This window comes from Ylistrum balloti, unplaced genomic scaffold (genome assembly GCF_031769215.1).
Source record: "Ylistrum balloti isolate Yb309-2 unplaced genomic scaffold, AGI_CSIRO_Ybal_v1 Utg369712, whole genome shotgun sequence".
Taxonomy (NCBI): domain Eukaryota; kingdom Metazoa; phylum Mollusca; class Bivalvia; order Pectinida; family Pectinidae; genus Ylistrum; species Ylistrum balloti.
In genome coordinates, this window is record NW_026781937.1 from 186,651 (window position 1) to 206,591 (window position 19,941).

Here is a 19,941-nt window from a genome sequence, read left to right on the forward strand (position 1 = left end):
GTTTACATGCCCACATGGCGTTTAACCTTTCTTCGCCGCATAGATCAATCAAATATAACCGTGACGTTTTTCTGTACAAGTCTACAACTTGTTGATGCCGGTTGTCGCCCTTTACTGTTAATAGTGCAAAGCTTCTGTTTGCAGTGAATTGTACAGATAAGACATCTTTATCCCATTATGTACAAGTAATGCAGAGATTTTAGACTATCTAACAATGATAATTGAATCCATATTGGGCTATTAATGTTAACCATCGTTAAGAAGAAGGCAGGCTATTTAATCAACGACTTGAGACTGCCAGTTTGTTTGTGTCATCCCAGACTGCATTTAGTATATCTAACTGTGATAGTCTCCAACGTATTTAGTTTAATCTATATTTTGTTTACTATTTCTCTAATGATTCAAACAACATAATCTCAAAATAGACATTTTGTTTGAATTTTATTGGCAATATATTATATCAAAGAATATTGTATTATTATGAAAAAAGAGAGAAAAATATAGCATATAGACTATCGTAAGGTAGATCAATATGGAGGAAATATTATAAGATGGTCCAGCACTTTTGACTTCCTGCTTCTCAGCCAAAGTATCAGCGATACGTTCCCAACTGGTAAGTCATTCATGTTGCTATTATTATCGTAGTTCTCAATTAAGTACTCTTCCGATTTTTTTTTATTTCTATGTATCTGACATATCTACGGTGTTTGTAGATCAACTAGTTCTAGTTCCAGGCCTAAACCAGCTGTAAAATAAACTCCATGATGATCAGTTCAGGTTGAATAATGACTTTCATGACGTTCCAAATGAACTGAGACGGTGCATTATTTTTTCATTTGGAAAGATAATGCTCTTCCTTCTTCGTGGCAGAACCAGCTAACTTGAAGGAGAGAGCTGACATTTCTTGACCTCCGCCCCCTTGGTCAGCCTCTGAACCCAACCAGGGGGTTTTGATAACAAGAGCATTCCATCTAAATGAATACTGATAATGATGTACACTACCCCCGTTCTTCCTCCGATTTTTACTACAGTGCAAAGAGCTACATGTAACAAATTCTACGGTTTATTTTCACTGATGAACCTAATAGAAGCTACATATTTTAATTCTAAAGTGAAAAATCAATGTTTTTTTCACTTCTTGTTTTGATACAGGATCAGAAAATGTATTTCACATACTATTCTTAATTTTTCATGAATAACAGAAATTCCTAATTGTTTTCGCGACTATCTTTTGAAAATAATCATTGAACACTCTTATGAATACTTCAGAGGAATCACTAATGCGTATACCACTAGCAGAACTTACTACCAAAGCAACAAATTTAATACCACAGTATAAATCCAGAAGACTCAATCTCAACAGGCTGGAGACGGCTTATGGTCCTGGTGAATCCCTACTAATAGGACGAAACTGGTAGACATCATAACTTATACAATAAATTTCAAAATTTTGCCTCCAGCCTTGTGAGGTTGATTCTTCTTGATATCATATAAGCTCACCTTTTGGTATCTTGAAGTAACAACAGCATTGGCTGATCTCCAGATATATTAAATACACAATTATAACAAAAATACCTTGTTTTTCATCATTTTTATTTGATCTTCAAGCTTGTAATAAAATTTTGTCAAAAAAGGATGTCATCCTTGTTAATAAGTTGGATCCTAGTACACACACAGTGTATAGTCATTACTATTATTGAAGTTCATCAACCAAAAGAAGGGAAAGATCAGCAAGCTTCAAAAAAGTAAAAATAAAGTACACTTCAAAAAGGTTTCAATTAATGATTTTTTTTGTAGGGTGATAACCAGACATGGAGTTTGCTGAGTTCATTAAGAAACCTATGGTAAACAATGTGGTATTGTGGAAGCCATTCCGTAAATCTGTAGAAGGGACTCTCTGTATCACAGGACACCACCTCATTCTGTCATCAAGGAAGGACAACAAAGAGGAATTATGGGTATTTATTTTGTTCATTTTAGTTAGACATGGAATCTTTCAGATTTTAGTTAATGTGATGTTTTTTGAGGCTCTGCATTATGATAAGTATTACCCGTAGCTTTTAAAATGATGTGCACTTATTTTGGACTTCCAGCACCTCTTAACTTCAACCCATATACATATGTTATGAGTCTGGTGTGAATTTATGTCAGAATTACGATAGTATAGCTGAAGGTTAGATATTTCATGTAGCTTAAGAAATGTAAGAGAATTTCACTTATACTAACAGTTGAAAAAGAAAAAACAAAAATTATGTACATTATTTATTTATTAAGCAACTTAAACAGGTGTATAAAACTTTGGGCCATTTAGACATGTCAGATAGTTCACTTGTGGGGTTTTAAGGCAAAAAAAGTCCATATCTTATATCAAATTCTGCTTAATATCACATTTTCCTCTGGCTGATGGCAAATGGTCAACAGGTTTCACCATATAATTTCTAATCTCTCATTTTCAGTAAATTTTTGTGTATATCCAGTCATGTTTGTACATATTAGTACGTAGCACTGGCTAGATATGATAAACCTCTCAGGGCTAATTAAACTATGGTGTGTGGGATAGAGGAAATGTCCCTAAAATTATTGACGCAAGAACAGTAAATCTCTAAAACAGTCTACAGTATGGTGGCTGACATTTCTGCTAATTCTACACCATCCTGTTCCGTATGTTTCATTTATGTCCTTTGATGTTCCATTTTTATGATAAGGTATACAGAAATATACGTATACAAGAAAGTTTGTTTTCCGTTTAATTTACATACTTGTACATCTTCTGCGAATCTTTCATTCAGATATACTTATGTGTTATATTTAAATTTTATTTATTTTTGGGTACTTTTGTATAGTTGTACCTTTTATATACACTTTGTAGTTGGTAAAAGCTTTCGTTTTCCATGTACTATACATTGTTGAAGCTACTTTGATATTCTATGAAGATTTCCTTTCAGTTTCTATGTTTCATAGCTTCTTCTTTTATGTATTTCTAATTCTATGATTTACTTTCATTTTCCATTTATTTTGTAGCTATATAATATCAAATTCTACATATGATATATTCTCACATTGACTTTTATTTTCCATACATACATTGTAGCTGCTACACAACAATGTTGACAGTATTGAAAAAAAGTTGTCTCAGCCAGGTGGAATCCTCTCGCTGAAGTGTAAAGATTTCACTCTTGTTGCCCTGGAGTTTCAGTCAGCAGAGGACTGTCTGAATGTCGGAGCATCGGTAGAACAGCTGTCCAATATTGGTAAGAACTTTAAGATACCTCCTGGTAATTTTTTTTCCCCACTTTCTGTTGCTTTCAACAATTTTGAAGAAAAAATGTTGTAACTCTTGTATTTACAAAATTCTGTATGAGACATTGTGTGCGATCAAAATGTCATGCCTTAGGAAAATGTGTTTACAGACAACATGTTTTAAGATATTCTGGTGGACTAATTTATTTTTTTAGAATTAAGAACAATTTTGAAAATTTACTTATACTTCTGATATGTTTGAAATTGTGGCCAGATTTCTACTGCTTTCTAAGTAAGAAGGTTTCAATTTTGGCGAACCTGACTCAGTATGAAAATCAGAAATATATACAGAAATATCTAAAACATTCTCAAGGAAAAAGTCAAATAAAAAAAATGTTACGGATACTGAATTTAGTTTTTGCCCCATGTTTAAAAACCAATGTTTGAGAGTGGAGATTTTGCAAATTGATAATGATTTAGACCAGTGTTGTATGATACTGGTAAGTTGACTTGAATTCAAGAACGCTTCACAATAAAATCTTACTAGAGTTGTTTGATGGCAGATCAAAGCTGGCTGAAGTAAGTTGTATGAAATTGTTATCTTTTGTTACAGATGACTTGACTTTGAGCTACCCATTTTTCTATCGTGCCATGTTTGAGCCACTGGAAGATGGATGGCAGGCATTTCTCCCAGAGAATGAGTACACTCGTTGTAAGGAATGCTCAGAGGATTGGAGGCTTAGTTACGTCAACAAGGATTATTCGGTAGGTAGGGATTGACACCATAACCATTAGGATTCAATGAGTCTGCCAAATTTGATTATTGAAAAAAGTTTTTAAAAGCTTTGTCCATTGAAGGTATATTTGTAGGTTAGTGATGCTGTTCATTTGTCATGATTTAAAGCATTTTCAAGGAGACAAGTTAGAACTTTTCCTCAAAATTGAGACAGTAATTTAGCAAAAGTCAGTCTGGTCACTTTCACTTGGAACAAAGTTGCTGGATCATTAATGAACACTAACGTAGTTTTCAAAGAGTGAAATAGGAATATTACATTTCTGGGCTTGTTTTGAGGTTCTTTTTGTGGCTGATAACTAATGGGGCCCCATTTCCAATAAAAAATTATTTCATACTTAAGTCAAAATTTGCAATATACGCATTGAAATTTTCTTTCCAATTTACCAATTTTCTTTCCAAAATTAGTGAAAAATGGCCCATCTTCAACCAGTGTAAAATAAAGCATTGGTTAGTACACTGCATATATACACTGTTCTGATTTCTCCAGTAATTAATGATGCCTGTTGACACTTGAGTTTTCTGTGTTAGATCCTTGTTGGTAATTCTAACTACTTATAGATAGAACCGAAACAGGGTCAGTTATTGATATATGAGGGTCAGGTATTAATTTTCGGACAAATTTTTATTACAGAAATTTCAAAGAAAATGTATTTCAGAAGAATTTCCTTTCATTTACAAACAAATTGTTGTCCATAGAAAGTATTTTGAAAATATTTACATCCTGGACATACCAAAGACTGACACAATAGGATTTGTTAGTCCCAGTAAAACCAGGGGTGACCATAATGTCTGTCGTGGTCCCTCTGTCTGTTTGTGTGGACTACATGGTTTCCAGATGATAATTTTAGTAAGGGATGACCGATTAGGTTGAAACTTGACACAAGGTAAATTTAGTAGGAGAGCTAATGTGAAATTGCGTTTGTGGTCAAAAGAGCAACTGCACAGGTCACTGTTGCTAAAAATAGTTTTTTCATTTCCAGATGATAACTTGAGTTATGGATGACTGTTTAGATTGAATCTTGATACAATGTCAGTTTAGTGTAGGAGACCTGTGTGGGATTGTGTTTTGGGTCAAAAGTTCAACTACAAAGGTCACTGTTGTTAAAAATAGATTTTTTTTTTTGATAGTGATTTTGCTTCAAAAATGCTAAATTATGACACGGCAGGGGATGTGTGTTGTTTGCAACTTTAAATGTAAGCTTGTGTTGGTTTTCTTAGTTTTCACTACATACTATTATTTCATCTGTTTTACAGGTATGTCCATCATATTCACATGCAGTTATTGTTCCCAAGACAGTTGATGATGAAACTCTTGTGAAAGCGGCACAATTTCGTCAACATGGCCGATTTCCGGTTCTGAGCTATTACAGTAAACAAACAAAGGTAAACATTACAGGCATTTTGTTAATTCCATATTTCATTGTTTAAATTAGGATTTTCTCCTTGATCATCGTCATTGAAATTGTTGGCTTGAACGCAATGCTCCATGGTTCATTAAAGTAAAATAGAGTTTGTAGGGAGATTACTCTCTTCGTCTTCTACAGGCAGTGATGATGCGGAGTAGTCAGCCCTTGACAGGCCAGAGCAATAAGCGTTGTCGGGAAGATGAAAAACTTGTCAACTCTGTCCTCGGCATCGGCAAGCGTGGTTACATAGTGGATACACGATCTTCTAGTGCAGCAAAGTCAGCCCAAAGCAAAGGTTTGTACAATTGCAGTATAATTTCATGTTCAACTTTTTTTTCCGTTGGTCTCAAATTTCTTATATTATGGCAGGTTTCCCTAAGTCTTTAATTGTCCTTGTAATTTTGAGACAGAATGAAAAGAAAAACTGATTTCCTCCAAGTCATTCGGTATTTTACATAGGAAGGTTATCATAAGAGAGCACTGAATTGATCATTTTTCTAAAATTTCCTTCGAGTGATAGATGTTATACAGCTTGATTCTAATTCTTGAAATAGTTGTTTACACTCTATTAGAGGAAAGCAGTGAAAAAGGAGAAAAATTTAAACTTATAACTAACATAGAATTTATGAAGATCATGACTTGCTGGGAGCCATGATCCCTTTAGGATATTGTATATTTTCAAATTTTTCTAAATATTTTTTTTTGTGTACTCTTTCTCCATTTATATATGATTGAAAATGAAAATTTACAAAACACAGTTTGAAATAATCTTTAAACTTTCATGTTCCAATTTGACTTTGAACAACATCTACATGTAAACTTTGAAAGGAATGTCTAAACGACGTCCTATTTGATGATGTAGGTGGTGGTTATGAGCCAGAAGCACACTACTCTCAATGGAGAAGAATTAACCAGCCCATAGAACGTCGACAACATTTCCATGAGTCTCTGATCAAACTAATGGAAGGTAAGTACACACAACACTTCCACGAGTCTCTGATCAAACTAATGGTAGATAAGTACACACAACACTTCCACGAGTCTCTGATCAAACTAATGGTAGGTAAGTACACACAACACTTCCACGAGTCTCTGATCAAACAAATGGTAGATAAGTACACACAACACTTCCACGAGTCTCTGATCAAACTAATGGTAGATAAGTACACACAACACTTCCACGAGTCTCTGATCAAACTAATGGTAGATAAGTACACACAACACTTCCACGAGTCTCTGATCAAACTAATGGTAGATAAGTACACACAACACTTCCACGAGTCTCTGATCAAACTAATGGTAGATAAGTACAACACAACACTTCCACGAGTCTCTGATCAAACTAATGGTAGATACAACACTTCCAAACGTACAACACAACAGTCTCTGATCAAACTAATGGTAGATAAGTACACACAACACTTCCACGAGTCTCTGATCAAACTAATGATAGATAAGTACAACACAACACTTCCACGAGTCTCTGATCAAACTAATGGTAGGTAAGTACACACAACACTTCCACGAGTCTCTGATCAAACTAATGGTAGATAAGTACAACACAACACTTCCACGAGTACAACACAACACTTCTCTGATCAAACTAATGGTAGATAAGTACACACAACACTTCCACGAGTCTCTGATCAAACTAATGGTAGATAAGTACACACAACACTTCCACGAGTCTCTGATCAAAGTAATGGTCGATAAGTACAACACAACACTTCCACGAGTCTCTGATCAAACTAATGGTAGATAAGTACACACAACACTTCCACGAGTCTCTGATCAAACTAGTACACACAACACTTGGTCTCTGATCAAACTAATGGTAGTAACACACAACACTTCCACGAGTCTCTGATCAAACTAATGGTAGATAAGTACACACAACACTTCCACGAGTCTCTGATCAAACTAATGGTAGATAAGTACACACAACACTTCCACGAGTCTCTGATCAAACTAATGGTAGGTAAGTACACACAACACTTCCACGAGTCTCTGATCAAACTAATGGTAGATAAGTACACACAACACTTCCACGAGTCTCTGATCAAACTAATGGTAGATAAGTACACACAACACTTCCACGAGTCTCTGATCAAACTAATGGTAGATAAGTACACACAACACTTCCACGAGTCTCTGATCAAACTAATGGTAGATAAGTACACACAACACTTCCACGAGTCTCTCAAACTGAGTCTCTGATCAAACTAATGGTAGATAATACACACAACAAAGTCTCTGATCAAACTAATGGTAGATAAGTACACACAACACTTCCACGAGTCTCTGATCAAACTAATGGTAGATAAGTACACACAACACTTCCACGAGTCTCTGATCAAACTAATGGTAGATAAGTACACACAACACTTCCATGAGTCTCTGATCAAACTAATGGTAGATAAGTACACACAACACTTCCATGAGTCTCTGATCAAACTAATGGTAGATAAGTACACACAACACTTCCACGAGTCTCTGATCAAACTAATGGTAGATAAGTACACACAACACTTCCACGAGTCTCTGATCAAAGTAATGGTAGATAAGTACAACACAACACTTCCACGAGTCTCTGATCAAAGTAATGGTAGATAAGTACAACACAACACTTCCACGAGTCTCTGATCAAACTAATGGTAGATAAGTACACACAACACTTCCACGAGTCTCTGATCAAACTAATGGTAGATAAGTACACACAACACTTCCACGAGTCTCTGATCAAACTAATGGTAGATAAGTACACACAACACTTCCACGAGTCTCTGATCAAAGTAATGGTAGATAAGTACACACAACACTTTCACGAGTCTCTGATCAAACTAATGGTAGATAAGTACACACAACACTTCCACGAGTCTCTGATCAAACTAATGATAGATAAGTACAAACAACACTTCCACGAGTCTCTGATCAAACTAATGATAGATAAGTACAACACAACACTTCCACGAGTCTCTGATCAAGCTAATGGTAGGTAAGTACAACACAACAGTTTCATCGTAATGGGTCCCTGGTTTTCAAACTGATGTCAAGTCTAGCTGTAGATAGATGAACGATATAATGTGCTGCTTGAATACCTTGCTTCAGGCTCATCCAACCCAGACGCCATGTAGATATTAAGTTTTTATCCAGTTAATATCAATAGTATGTTGAATACATCTACCTTATGTGTAAGTAGTATATAACATCAGAAAATGCTGAAACGGTTTATTATATATTTGTAACATGTTTCAGACCAAACTGTTTTCAATTAAAACTCAGCAAAACTGATGTAATATTACCTGGCTCCTGTAGGAAAGCCATACATTTGCAGCTGTATTGTATCAATATCACAGTGACGTATGTGTGTAATTTTACATATATTTTGTTTATATTTTAACTGCTTTTCTTTTTATACAATCACGGATTACTCTCTCTGTGGTTGTGAAGATCATATGTCTTGAAAAGTAACACATCAACATATCAACGTATATATAAGTTCTTTCAGAAATTGATGCAGTTTCTTGTTAAACGTTTCTTGTAATTATTCCAGCCTGCAATGACAATGGTGCGAGTATGGACAAGTGGCTATCTAAACTGGAGTCTAGCAACTGGCTCACCAACATCAAAGACATCCTTACCTGTGCTTGTACTGTAGCTCAGTGTATGGATTCTGAGGGTACGTAATCCCACATAGACCGTTAAAGCACCTGTGAATAGATTTGTACACCCATAATATGCCAGGAATTAAGATTACTTTCGTCATGATTTTGGGTAATGTCCACTCACTTACGACCTTTAATTTTCTAGAAAATTGTGTACACATGGGTTGTAATAGTAGCAAAATAACCCATTTATTATCTGTTGTAATGTTTTGGTCTAGGTTCTGTACCCAATACCAATGGAATTTGGCTGTTGATAGTCATCCTCTATAAAAGTGTTTGTTTTGCATTTAATGGATTATAACTCACATTTAAAGTTACAACTATATATGTTTTCATCGTGTTTAGCCTTTCAGTAATTGCATTAATTAGATTTATTATTATTTGTAGGAGCGTCTGTGCTGGTCCATGGATCAGCAATACTAGATGCTACACTACAAGTTATCTCCTTTGTACAATAATTTATTATTATTTGTAGGAGCTTCTGTGCTGGTCCATGGATCAGAAGGACTAGATACTACACTTCAAGTTACCTCCCTTGTCCAATTGATCCTTGATCATGACTGTCGCACCATTAATGGGTAAGAATATTTTCTAGTGGTCATATGGACTGGAATTTCACATTTATGTAGATGGTCAAAAGATTTGAAAAAAATACAATGTTCCTTTATCAAATTATCAAGTCAACGTGTCATTTCTTGTCATTTTTTAATTGAACACCCCCTGTTTATTTTGAAGAGAATTTGGAGACTTGTCACTTAAACAATGGCTGTGATTTAAACTCATCTACCACATCTATCTGGAAATAAGTGATGGGACAGTGATTAGATATAATTTATTATCTACTCATTTAACCTCAGCTGATGCAATATATTTCATAATCAGTTATCATTGCCTTGAAAATCAAATTTATACTATGTATTGTAAAGAGGCCAATTGACGATACATGTACTATATATTCTTGTTACAAAAGAAGAAAGTGTTACTGCAATAGGGAATACATTCACTTTCTATGAATACTGAACATACAGTCAGCCAATTATTTTAATGATTAACTACATCAAAAAGTCTGTCCAATTTTAACTTATAATTGATAATAGATTTTAACTAATTTCTCATCACCTAAGTCTACATATGTTTATTGCAGTTTAGAAGACTTCCAATCAAATGTTTTCATTGACCTCCATATATAATACATTAATCTATTTTCAGGTTTGAGGCATTAGTGGAGCGAGAATGGCTTCAAGCTGGTCACCCTTTCGGTGATCGATGTGCTAAGTCTGCATACGCCACAACTAAGACTCGCCAGGAGTCGCCAGCATTCTTACTGTTCCTAGACTGTGTCTGGCAGGTAACTCAGAAATGATGGTATTGGGAATTGAAATGTCAAACTATTTTCTTTGGTGAGGTCTGCCCTTGTGTTGACCTTGAATCACATTTGCTGTCATAGAGGTCAATTTTATTTATAAACGATAAGCCATTTTAAGTGGTTGTGATGGAGTGCCATTTTGACTTGTTGGTAAGGAGTGCCATTTTGATCTGTTGTTAAGTAGAGCCATTTTGACCTGTTGTTAAGTAGTGCCATTTTGACCTGTTGTTAAGGAGTGTCATTTTGACCTGTCGTTAAGTAGAGCCATTTTGACCTGTTGTTAAGGAGTGCCATTTTGACCTGTTGTTAAGGAGTGCCATTTTGACCTGTTGTTAATGAGTGCCATTTTGACCTGTTGTTAAGGAGTACCATTTTGACCTGTTGTTAAGTAGTGCCATTTTGACCTGTTGTTAAGGAGTGCCCTTTTGACCTGTTGTTAAGTAGAGCCATTTTGACCTGTTGTTAAGGAGTGCCATTTTGATCTGTTGTTAAAGGAGTGCCATTTTGACCTGTTGTTAAGTAGAGCCATTTTAGACCTGTTGTTAAGGAGTGCCATTTTGGCCTGTTGTTAAGGAGTGTCATTTTGACCTGTTGTTAAAGGAGTGCCATTTTGACCTGTTGTTAAAGGAGTGCCATTTTGACCTATTGTTAAGGAGTGCCATTTTGACCTGTTGTTAAAGGATTGCAATTTTGACCTGTTGTTAAAGGAGTGCCATTTTGACCTGTTGTTAAAGGAGTGCCATTTTGACCTGTTGTTAAGGAGTGCCATTTTGACCTGTTGTTAAAGGAGTGCCATTTTGATCTGTTATTTAAGAAAGTTTTGCTTTTTTCAGATCTGGCAACAGTTTCCTTGTTCCTTTGAATTTACTGAAGATTTTCTCATCTTGCTTCTACAACATGCTTATTCCTCGCAGTTTGGTGAGTTTTTTTAATAAAGATTAAACACATGAAAACCTTTTCCACATAATTTGTAGAATTACTACAACCTGTATATACTTTGCAGTTTGATGAGATTTCTCTTATAAAGCTGTGGCACTTATCTTACAGGTAAAATAGCATTGAAAATTGATGTAAAAACTTGTCTTTTAGATTTTGTGATTTTTGGAATTTTTTTTTTCATCTGTGTTTTGTATATTTATTGGAAACAACTGATAGATACCCTGTTGTGTGAAAGCAGTATCAGATATTGAATAAAAATTTCAACAGTCATAAAGGATCACTTGTCATCAGAGGTCATTTTTCTGTCCCTTCCAACGAATTCTGTCCTCTTTGACCACTTCCATTTCTTCTCCAAGACAACATGTCCTAAATGGTCACTTTCATTTCCTCTCTGATGAAACCTGTCTTCAGTGGTCACTTTCATTTCCTCTCTGATGAAACCTGTCTTCAGTGGTCACTTTCATTTCCTCTCTGATGAAGCCTGTCTTCAGTGGTCACTTTCATTTCCTCTCTGATGAAGCCTGTCTTCAGTGGTCACTTTCATTTCCTCTCTGATGAAGCCTGTCTTCAGTGGTCACTTTCATTTCCTCTGTGATGAAACCTGTCTTCAGTGGTCACTTTCATTGTCCCTCTGATGAAACCTGTCTTCAGTGGTCATTTTCATTTCCCCTGTGGTGAAACCTGTCTTCAGTGGTCACTTTCATTTCCTCTCTGATGAAACCTGTCTTCAGTGGTCACTTTCATTTCCCCTCTGATGAAACCTGTCTTCAGTGGTCACTTTTATTTCCTCTCTGATGAAACCTGTCTTCAGTGGTCACTTTCATTTCCCCTCTGATGAAACCTGTCTTCAGTGGTCACTTTCATTTCCTCTCTGATGAAACCTGTCTTCAGTGGTCACTTTCATTGTCCCTCTGATGAAACCTGTCTTCAGTGGTCACTTTCATTTCCCCTCTGATGAAACCTGTCTTCAGTGGTCACTTTCATTTCCTCTCTGATGAAACCTGTCTTCAGTGGTCACTTTCATTTCCCCTCTGATGAAACCTGTCTTCAGTGGTCACTTTCATTTCCCCTGTGGCGAAACCTGTTGTCAATCTCCTTGCTGTAATAAAGTGTCTATAATTTAGACTCTAATTGATGTTTTATCTACTGGAAATAGCAGAATTGAAAGTTTAAAGTATTTACAATTTATGTTTTCTACATTCTAGGTACATTCCTGTGCAATAATGAAAGGGAAAGAAAGCATTATCGCTTATCAAAGAAAACTGTTTCTCTGTGGTAAGTTTGTAATTAATTCTTTATTAAAAAATTACCTGTGAAGCAAACAAAAACAGATTGGTAGCAATAAAGGTTTACTTAATTCAAATATACATTTGTATTTGTATCAAGTATTGTTTAAACACTTAATAAAAGAAATCTTAAACTGAATCAGCCAGAATTCAATAATAGTCTTGGTCAGAGACACAGAGGAACTGTGAGAACTTGATCTTTTCTCTCTGCTTTTTTTATCCTTTACATAAGATATTTTATTTATTTCACTATAAACATATTATTTAGGGCTTCAATATCATTGCTTTTCTATTGTACACTATTCCTGTGGGAATTATGATGGAGTCTGCTAAAAATTACATGTATGGTCATATAACTACCCTGTTATCAGTATAATAACGCTCATTATCACATATCTACTCATCACCATGTTATAAACCCTTTACATATATTTAGGTACATGCAATTTGATCGTAAGCTGTACTGTAGATAGATTATACAAGCTATCCAGTCTCCTGAATCAGTAGTAACCTTGTTTTACAGGACCTATTTAGCTCGACCAGAAGTATTGGGTAGTTTCCTCAATCCCATGTATGATCCAAATCCACGAGTCATCTGGCCGTCTGTTGCCCCACAAAGTTTGGTAAGTACTATAGCTCAATTTTAACAGATCTAGAGGGCCTAATAGAGGGTATGGCCTCTCAGGGGAGCACAAAAGAGGGTGTGGCCTCTCAGAGGACAGGCTAGAGGGTCCTGTCTCCCAGGGGACCAGGCTAGAGGGTGTAGCCTCTCAGGGGACTACACTAGAGTGTATAGCCTCTCAGGAGACTACACTAGAGGGTGTGGCCTCTCAGAGGACAGGCTAGAGGATGTGGCCTCTCAGGGGAGCACACAAGAGGGTGTGGCCTCTCAGAGGACAGGCTAGAGGGTCCTGTCTCCCAGGGGACCAGGCTAGAGGGTGTAGCCTCTCAGGGGACTACACTAGAGGATATAGCCTCTCAGGAGACTACACTAGAGTGTGTGGCCTCTCAGAGGACAGGCTAGAGGATGTGGCCTCTCAGGGGAGCACACAAGAGGGTGTGGCTTCTCAGAGGACAGGCTAGAGGGTCCTGTCTCCCAGGGGACCAGGCTAGAGGGTGTAGCCTCTCAGGGGACTACACTAGAGGGTATAGCCTCTCAGGAGACTACACTAGAGTGTGTGGCCTCTCAGAGGACAGGCTAGAGGATGTGGCCTCTCAGGGGAGCACACAAGAGGGTGTGGCCTCTCAGAGGACAGGCTAGAGGGTCCTGTCTCCCAGGGGACCAGGCTAGAGGGTGTAGCCCCTCAGGGGACTACACTAGAGGGTGTAGCCTCACCGGGGACTACACTAGAGGGTGTGGCCTCTCAGAGGACAGGCTAAAGGATGTGGCCTCTCAGGGGACTACACTACAGGGTATAGCCTCTCAGGGGACTACACTAAAGGGTGTGGCCTCTCAGAGGACAGACTAGAGGATGTGGCCTCACAGGGGACTACACTAGAAGGTGTGGCCTCTCAGAGGACAGACTAGAAATTGGAATAAGCATTTCCTTCTTGGGTATGTATGGGAAGACTCCATAATGTGGACATGTTTTAACTATAAATAGAAGTATTTTGTTATTGTTGCTGTAATCAGGAACAACAATCCAGCCTCTTATCCTCTTGTTAAGGTTAAAATATTGAATGATGTTCACAAATGCAGTTTTCAAAATTTGATTTGTATTCTCACCAACATCTTCTTGGGTTTTTTCATATTTTTTTATGCATACATGGAGATAGCCATATTCAAAATTCATAGGAAATTGAATGCTGAATAATTAAATTTAAAATAAAACCATATATTTGCTGTGACTGAAAGTTAAATTTTTTAAATTTTAAATCAAAGATAACAGAGGATTCTTGAAAAAAATATTTTTTTCAAATGAAGGAAAATTATTAATGTTTTAATTTAAAAAATTTAATTTGGATATAGAATAACTAAAAAGTTAAAAAAGGAAAAAATACATTGACAATATTTACAAAGAATAAAGGAAAGACAGAAAAGAGGTTTTATTTAAAATATTTCATTTCAAGACAATTAAATGAAGAAATAAGGATTAGGGTTAGGAGTTCTATAATTTATTTATATGTCAGGCTGTTTTAGGAAATAATTGTAACGTAATTCAAGCTTTGATATAGTTTGTATCTTTATGATATTTTCTTGTCATTTTAGAGTTTATGGGCAGGACTATACCAGCGATCAATAATCAACCAATCAAGGCAGAAGGAGGCGTGGCAAGAAATCACAAAGATTAGGGAGTACGACAAAGAACTGAGGTCAAAGGTTACAAAACTTCGAAGGTAATATAGTGACACTGTACCATGTTTATTTTCCGAGTTTATTGTCCAATTTACATTTTGATTACGGTCTCCATGTAGCGACTGGTGGATGGCTTCCTGAACAATTTGAGAAACCAAACATGTAGAGAATCAAAAAGGGTGAAGTGGCTTACCCATGGATACAGCCATTTCAGCACACTTAAGAATCTTACACCCATAGTTGAGATCCTCCCTGTCTCAGCCCCAAAGGGATAAATCAATTTAAAGGGGAACTTGCCAAAAGGATTGGAGGCCTTTGTGATCACAGGTTCAGATTCAAGGTGCTTGGTTTGATGCTTTTTACTCATTGTATTGTGCAATTCTTAGGAAGTTGAGAAACCGATTGATCAGTAGGGTAGCCATGAGCTACTACATGGAGGCCCCGTCTCAAAATGTCCATGGCTGATGGTGGGGTGATAAATCCAGTAAACAGAAAATCTATTTTACTCAGTAGCATCTCTAGGCCATGTTTTATTTCTTAACTACCCTGGTATGTCAATGTAAAATTATGATACCAAGAGGTAAAAAATATGTTTTATTTTTCAGGCAATTGGCATCACTTGAGCGGGAGGCTGTGGGAGCGGGAGTGATCATGCCGGCTGGACTGGATGTAGACTGTACCATAGATTAGAGAGGTTGTGAAAGTAGCAAAACATGGACCAAAAATGTCAGCCGTAATAGCTAGAGAACTTCCAAGTAGCATTTATCAAATCACAAGAAATCTGTAGTTGTAGATGTCAAAAAATTGCCCATCTGAAAACCAGATTGACGGACTGAATTTGTTTACATTATTACAAAAGTTTCACAATATTTCTATTTGGTCACCATTTCAATTAGCATAGTAGTAATTTTAGTTTGCCTAACCCAATAGTTTTTTTATGAAAGACAAATTTGCTTCTTGTTTGTGTGTTTTTTTTTTAATTAGCTCAAAATCAAATTAAATTTGAGATCAAAAGTGGTTTTCTTTAGATATTCAATTATCTGTCATTCTTATTGTGAAACAAGAGACGCTTCATCCTTAATGTTAATTTAGCCTGTTATAAGGTTATGGATTTGTGATAAAGACAGTGATCCTATTGTCAGTTTTTATCACCATCCTGCTATTGAATCCACTTTCACTGGTAATATTGTTCAATTTTAGAATTACAAGAACAGTAGATTTTGTAAATGAGATATACAATTCTTCCTGTTCGGCGCTCTAACATCTAGTGTAAATGAATTTTTTTTAATCAATTTTGGTTTTTGCCCCTATTGGTTCCCCTTGGAGTTTTGTTGCCAAATATGGTTAAATTCTGCACAGTGGTTTTGAAAGAGAAACAGTTCCAAACAGCAAATGGCGATACATGGAACATGATGACAGTAGGTCATTCTAACCATTTAGGTCAAATGATGTAAAGACTACGAGATATTGGTGTATATGGTAATTATTAATTATGTTACATGGCTACAGTTACTAGTATTGATGACTTCAAACAGTAATTTAGAAATGAAGGACATCTTTTTACTCTCTAGATAGACATTGATAAACATCATTGGTTTTGAATTGTTAGTAGTCGCCTGTGTGTAATTGTGATAGCTCAGGTTAGTGACATGCTGTGTGTTTGATTACTTTAAAGCGTTACATTCCTAAGATCCATGCAATTTCACAACAAAAAATATTCGCACTTTAATCCATTCAACAGGACTGAGTAACGATATTAATGGTTTTTAGAAGTATTTTGAAAAGAAATCCCATCGGTCATATTTCACTATCATTTCAAAATAAATTTCATGCTTAGTTAAAGTTTGAGTATTGCTGAAAGCTAAGTTGTATATAGTCATTTCTTATGTCCATTCAAGGTCAGTTTAGATATTACCTGTGTATAGACAGGTCACACAGTTTTTACAATGGAAACTATTAGTCCTTTTTGGTAGTACAGGTGAGAGACTTCTGGTATATATGACAATAAGCCCATACTTGTTAATTAGCCTACCCATACACAATGTTTTCAATGGTATAACCAAAAGGTTATCCAGAATTAGATTTGGAGTTCATATGGTGGCTCGAAGATTCAATATGGGAGGAATTAAACAGGAATACAACATTTTATTTCATGATCAATGTGTTACTCGGTGATTGAATTGAATCAAAAATGGCGCAACCAAATGACTGTTCGATTTTGTCCTCCATATTTTGATTTAAAACCCTGTCAAAACTGGTTTTTCATGGTTATGTCATAAAAAATATCTTTTTATTTTATAACACTCTTTTCAAAGTTTAAATTTTTGAACCTAACTGAAAAAAACTTCTAAGACTTCTATAAATTATCATGAAATGAAAACTTGTTGAATATCCAATATTGCAACCTCCTAAGTGACAGTTTGACAAATGAACTAATTATGATGCTGTCTGTCATAACCCTGGCCTTAGTTATATAACCCTGACCCCTGACCTTAGTTACATAACCTTGACCTTTAGTCTTATAACCCTGACCAAAGTTACATAACCCTGGCCTTAGTTATATAACCCTGACCCCTGACCTTAGTTACATAACCTTGACCTTTAGTCTTATAACACTGACCAAGGTTACATAACCCTGGCCTTAGTTATATAACCCTGACCTTTAGTCTTATAACCCTGACCTTGCTTACATAACCTTGACCTTTAATCTTATAACCCTGACCAAAGTTACATAACCCTGGCCTTAGTTATATAACCCTGACCTTTAGTCTTATAACCCTGACCTTAGTCTTATAACCCTGACCAAAGTTACATAACCCTGGCCTTAGTTACATAACCCTGGCCTTAGTTATATAACCCTGACCTTTAGTCTTATAACCCTGACCTTAGTTACACAACCCTGATCTTAGTTATATAACCCTGACCTTAATTACATAACCCTGACCTTAGTTACATAACCCTGACCTTAGGTAATGTTCTACCTATTTTCTATGCTTTGGTTTCCTATAGTAAAGATTGTAACACACACATATACATGATATTCACATCAAGTTTCTAATACTACTCTATCAATTGATCATAACATTTAATTTCATAAATCTAATGTTTATTTTCTCTGTATTGAACACTCCAGGTTGTTCTAAGTTTTGACACAGAGGTTACGATGATTGACAGAATACTTGTTTTCATGTCTCGGCATGTAAACATTGTACTAGTAGCTACTGGGGATGTGCAATACTCTATATTGATATCTTTATATTGTAACAATGCTGGCCATTTGTGATGTTTAAAGTAAAGCTATAAGCCAGGCCACACATATCACCAGTATATTTACCTGGGTACACATTAAATTGCATTTTTTAAATCAATGTCATATAAAAGTCAGATACCGTTGTTATTTTGGTCCAATAACTTTGTTAATCAAAAGACACTCACTGGTCAAAAGCGATTTATTTTTTCTGAAGTTCAAATTTTCAACAACCATTTTGCCAAAAGCATAAAGGATGCGTTCCTATAAAACATAAAATAGCCTGGTTTACTCACAATATTTTATGTGGATTTATTCTGTTCTTGAAAATGGCAAAAATAAGCCCATCAAAAAATGAAACCACAAGACATGGCTGATAGTACAGATTCTTAAACCCGATTCTCATCCACACAGAAAATGGGATTTTAATAAAGTTCTCACATCCAAACTTGTGTTCTCATAATCCTGACATAAATATCCTTCATGTCTTTTTACTGAACATTGGCCATTGATTATTTCATCTCTTAGATTTGAACTTATTTCTGTAAAAAGAAAGGTAGTTAAATGGTACCTGTAAGTACATTTGTTTGTACATTTTTTTTGTATAGCCAGGGTTCTGACTATCGATACATAAAATATAAAATGGCTGATAGATAGAACCCATCTGAGTAATCATAGGCGTATACTGGTGATATGGCAAAGTAAGGCCTGTTGGTTGTTTACATTGCTATTTATGTAATTAAATATGTTTAATGTCAAGATGTGCTCTATGGAATTAAAAAAAAAAAGAAGAAAAAAGCATTGCTTTTATTGTGTGTTAATTCATACAAAGAGTTTCTAAAGAAACCATAGGACCCACCATCAATGATCTTCACTTATTTATAAAGCGTATGTTAAATTGGTAATTTCTTTTTTGTCATCTTGAATGTATACATGTATTTCGTGTAAATATTGGATGAATCATGCTTTGCAAGAGAGACAAGAATTCCAAGTGGGGTCTTCGTGCCAAGAATTATTTTACATCTGTTCTGAAAAATGTTCAATCTTTTTCGTTTTTTTCACCGCAGTACTCTCAATTAAATGAAATTTGAGAATTCCTTAAAGAACTACAATAAGAAACTTTCAATTTTAAAATCCAAGATGGCCACCTAGTGGCCTTTCTTTCTATGTAATTCCAAAATTGAATGACCACAACAGGCACCAAAGGGAATCTACTTATGAAATTTGACAAAAAACCATCCAGAACTTCACAAGCAATAGTGATTACAAGAACCGTTTAAGGACAGGGTGATTAAGCAACCAAACAACTGATAAATAGAATCTAAAAAAGGTGTCAAACAAAATGACTAGAGCTGTATAGTACAAGGGAACAAACTTTAGAGGTATGGAATCTAATGATGCCACTAACAGTCATCAAGTACCAAGCTAAACTTCAAAAACAGCTGCTGGTAATAGTTTTCAATAATGTATGACCTTGAAATGAAATATGGCCAGTATGTCTAAATCCTTCAAAGTTTTCAGCCATAGTGGTAAAATGTATATATATAATACCTTAAATGTCAAAATCCAAAAGGGCTATTGGTGGCCATATTGATGAAAATATGCATGTTCATTAATTTTAAAGATGATCTTTCCATCTTTAGTCCAACATCAGCTGGTGGGCTATTGAAATCACCATTTGTCCCTGACCGTCCATAAAC

General features: G+C 35.7%; 1 protein-coding gene across 1 annotated transcript; it reads left to right on the forward strand.

The window, feature by feature from the left end:
* The first annotated feature begins 533 nt into the window (after nucleotides 1-533).
* LOC132565313 (myotubularin-related protein 9-like) lies at nucleotides 534-19,022 on the forward strand. Its single transcript, XM_060229953.1, has 15 exons — nucleotides 534-613; nucleotides 1,798-1,958; nucleotides 3,092-3,251; nucleotides 3,854-4,005; nucleotides 5,291-5,419; nucleotides 5,581-5,737; nucleotides 6,305-6,409; nucleotides 8,996-9,121; nucleotides 9,583-9,685; nucleotides 10,317-10,455; nucleotides 11,307-11,391; nucleotides 12,618-12,687; nucleotides 13,222-13,321; nucleotides 14,908-15,035; nucleotides 15,600-19,022. Exons 2-15 carry the CDS (start codon nucleotides 1,812-1,814, stop codon nucleotides 15,682-15,684), a joined length of 1,686 nt encoding a protein of 561 aa, XP_060085936.1. The 5' UTR covers nucleotides 534-613; nucleotides 1,798-1,811; the 3' UTR covers nucleotides 15,685-19,022.
* The last annotated feature ends 919 nt before the right edge of the window (nucleotides 19,023-19,941 follow it).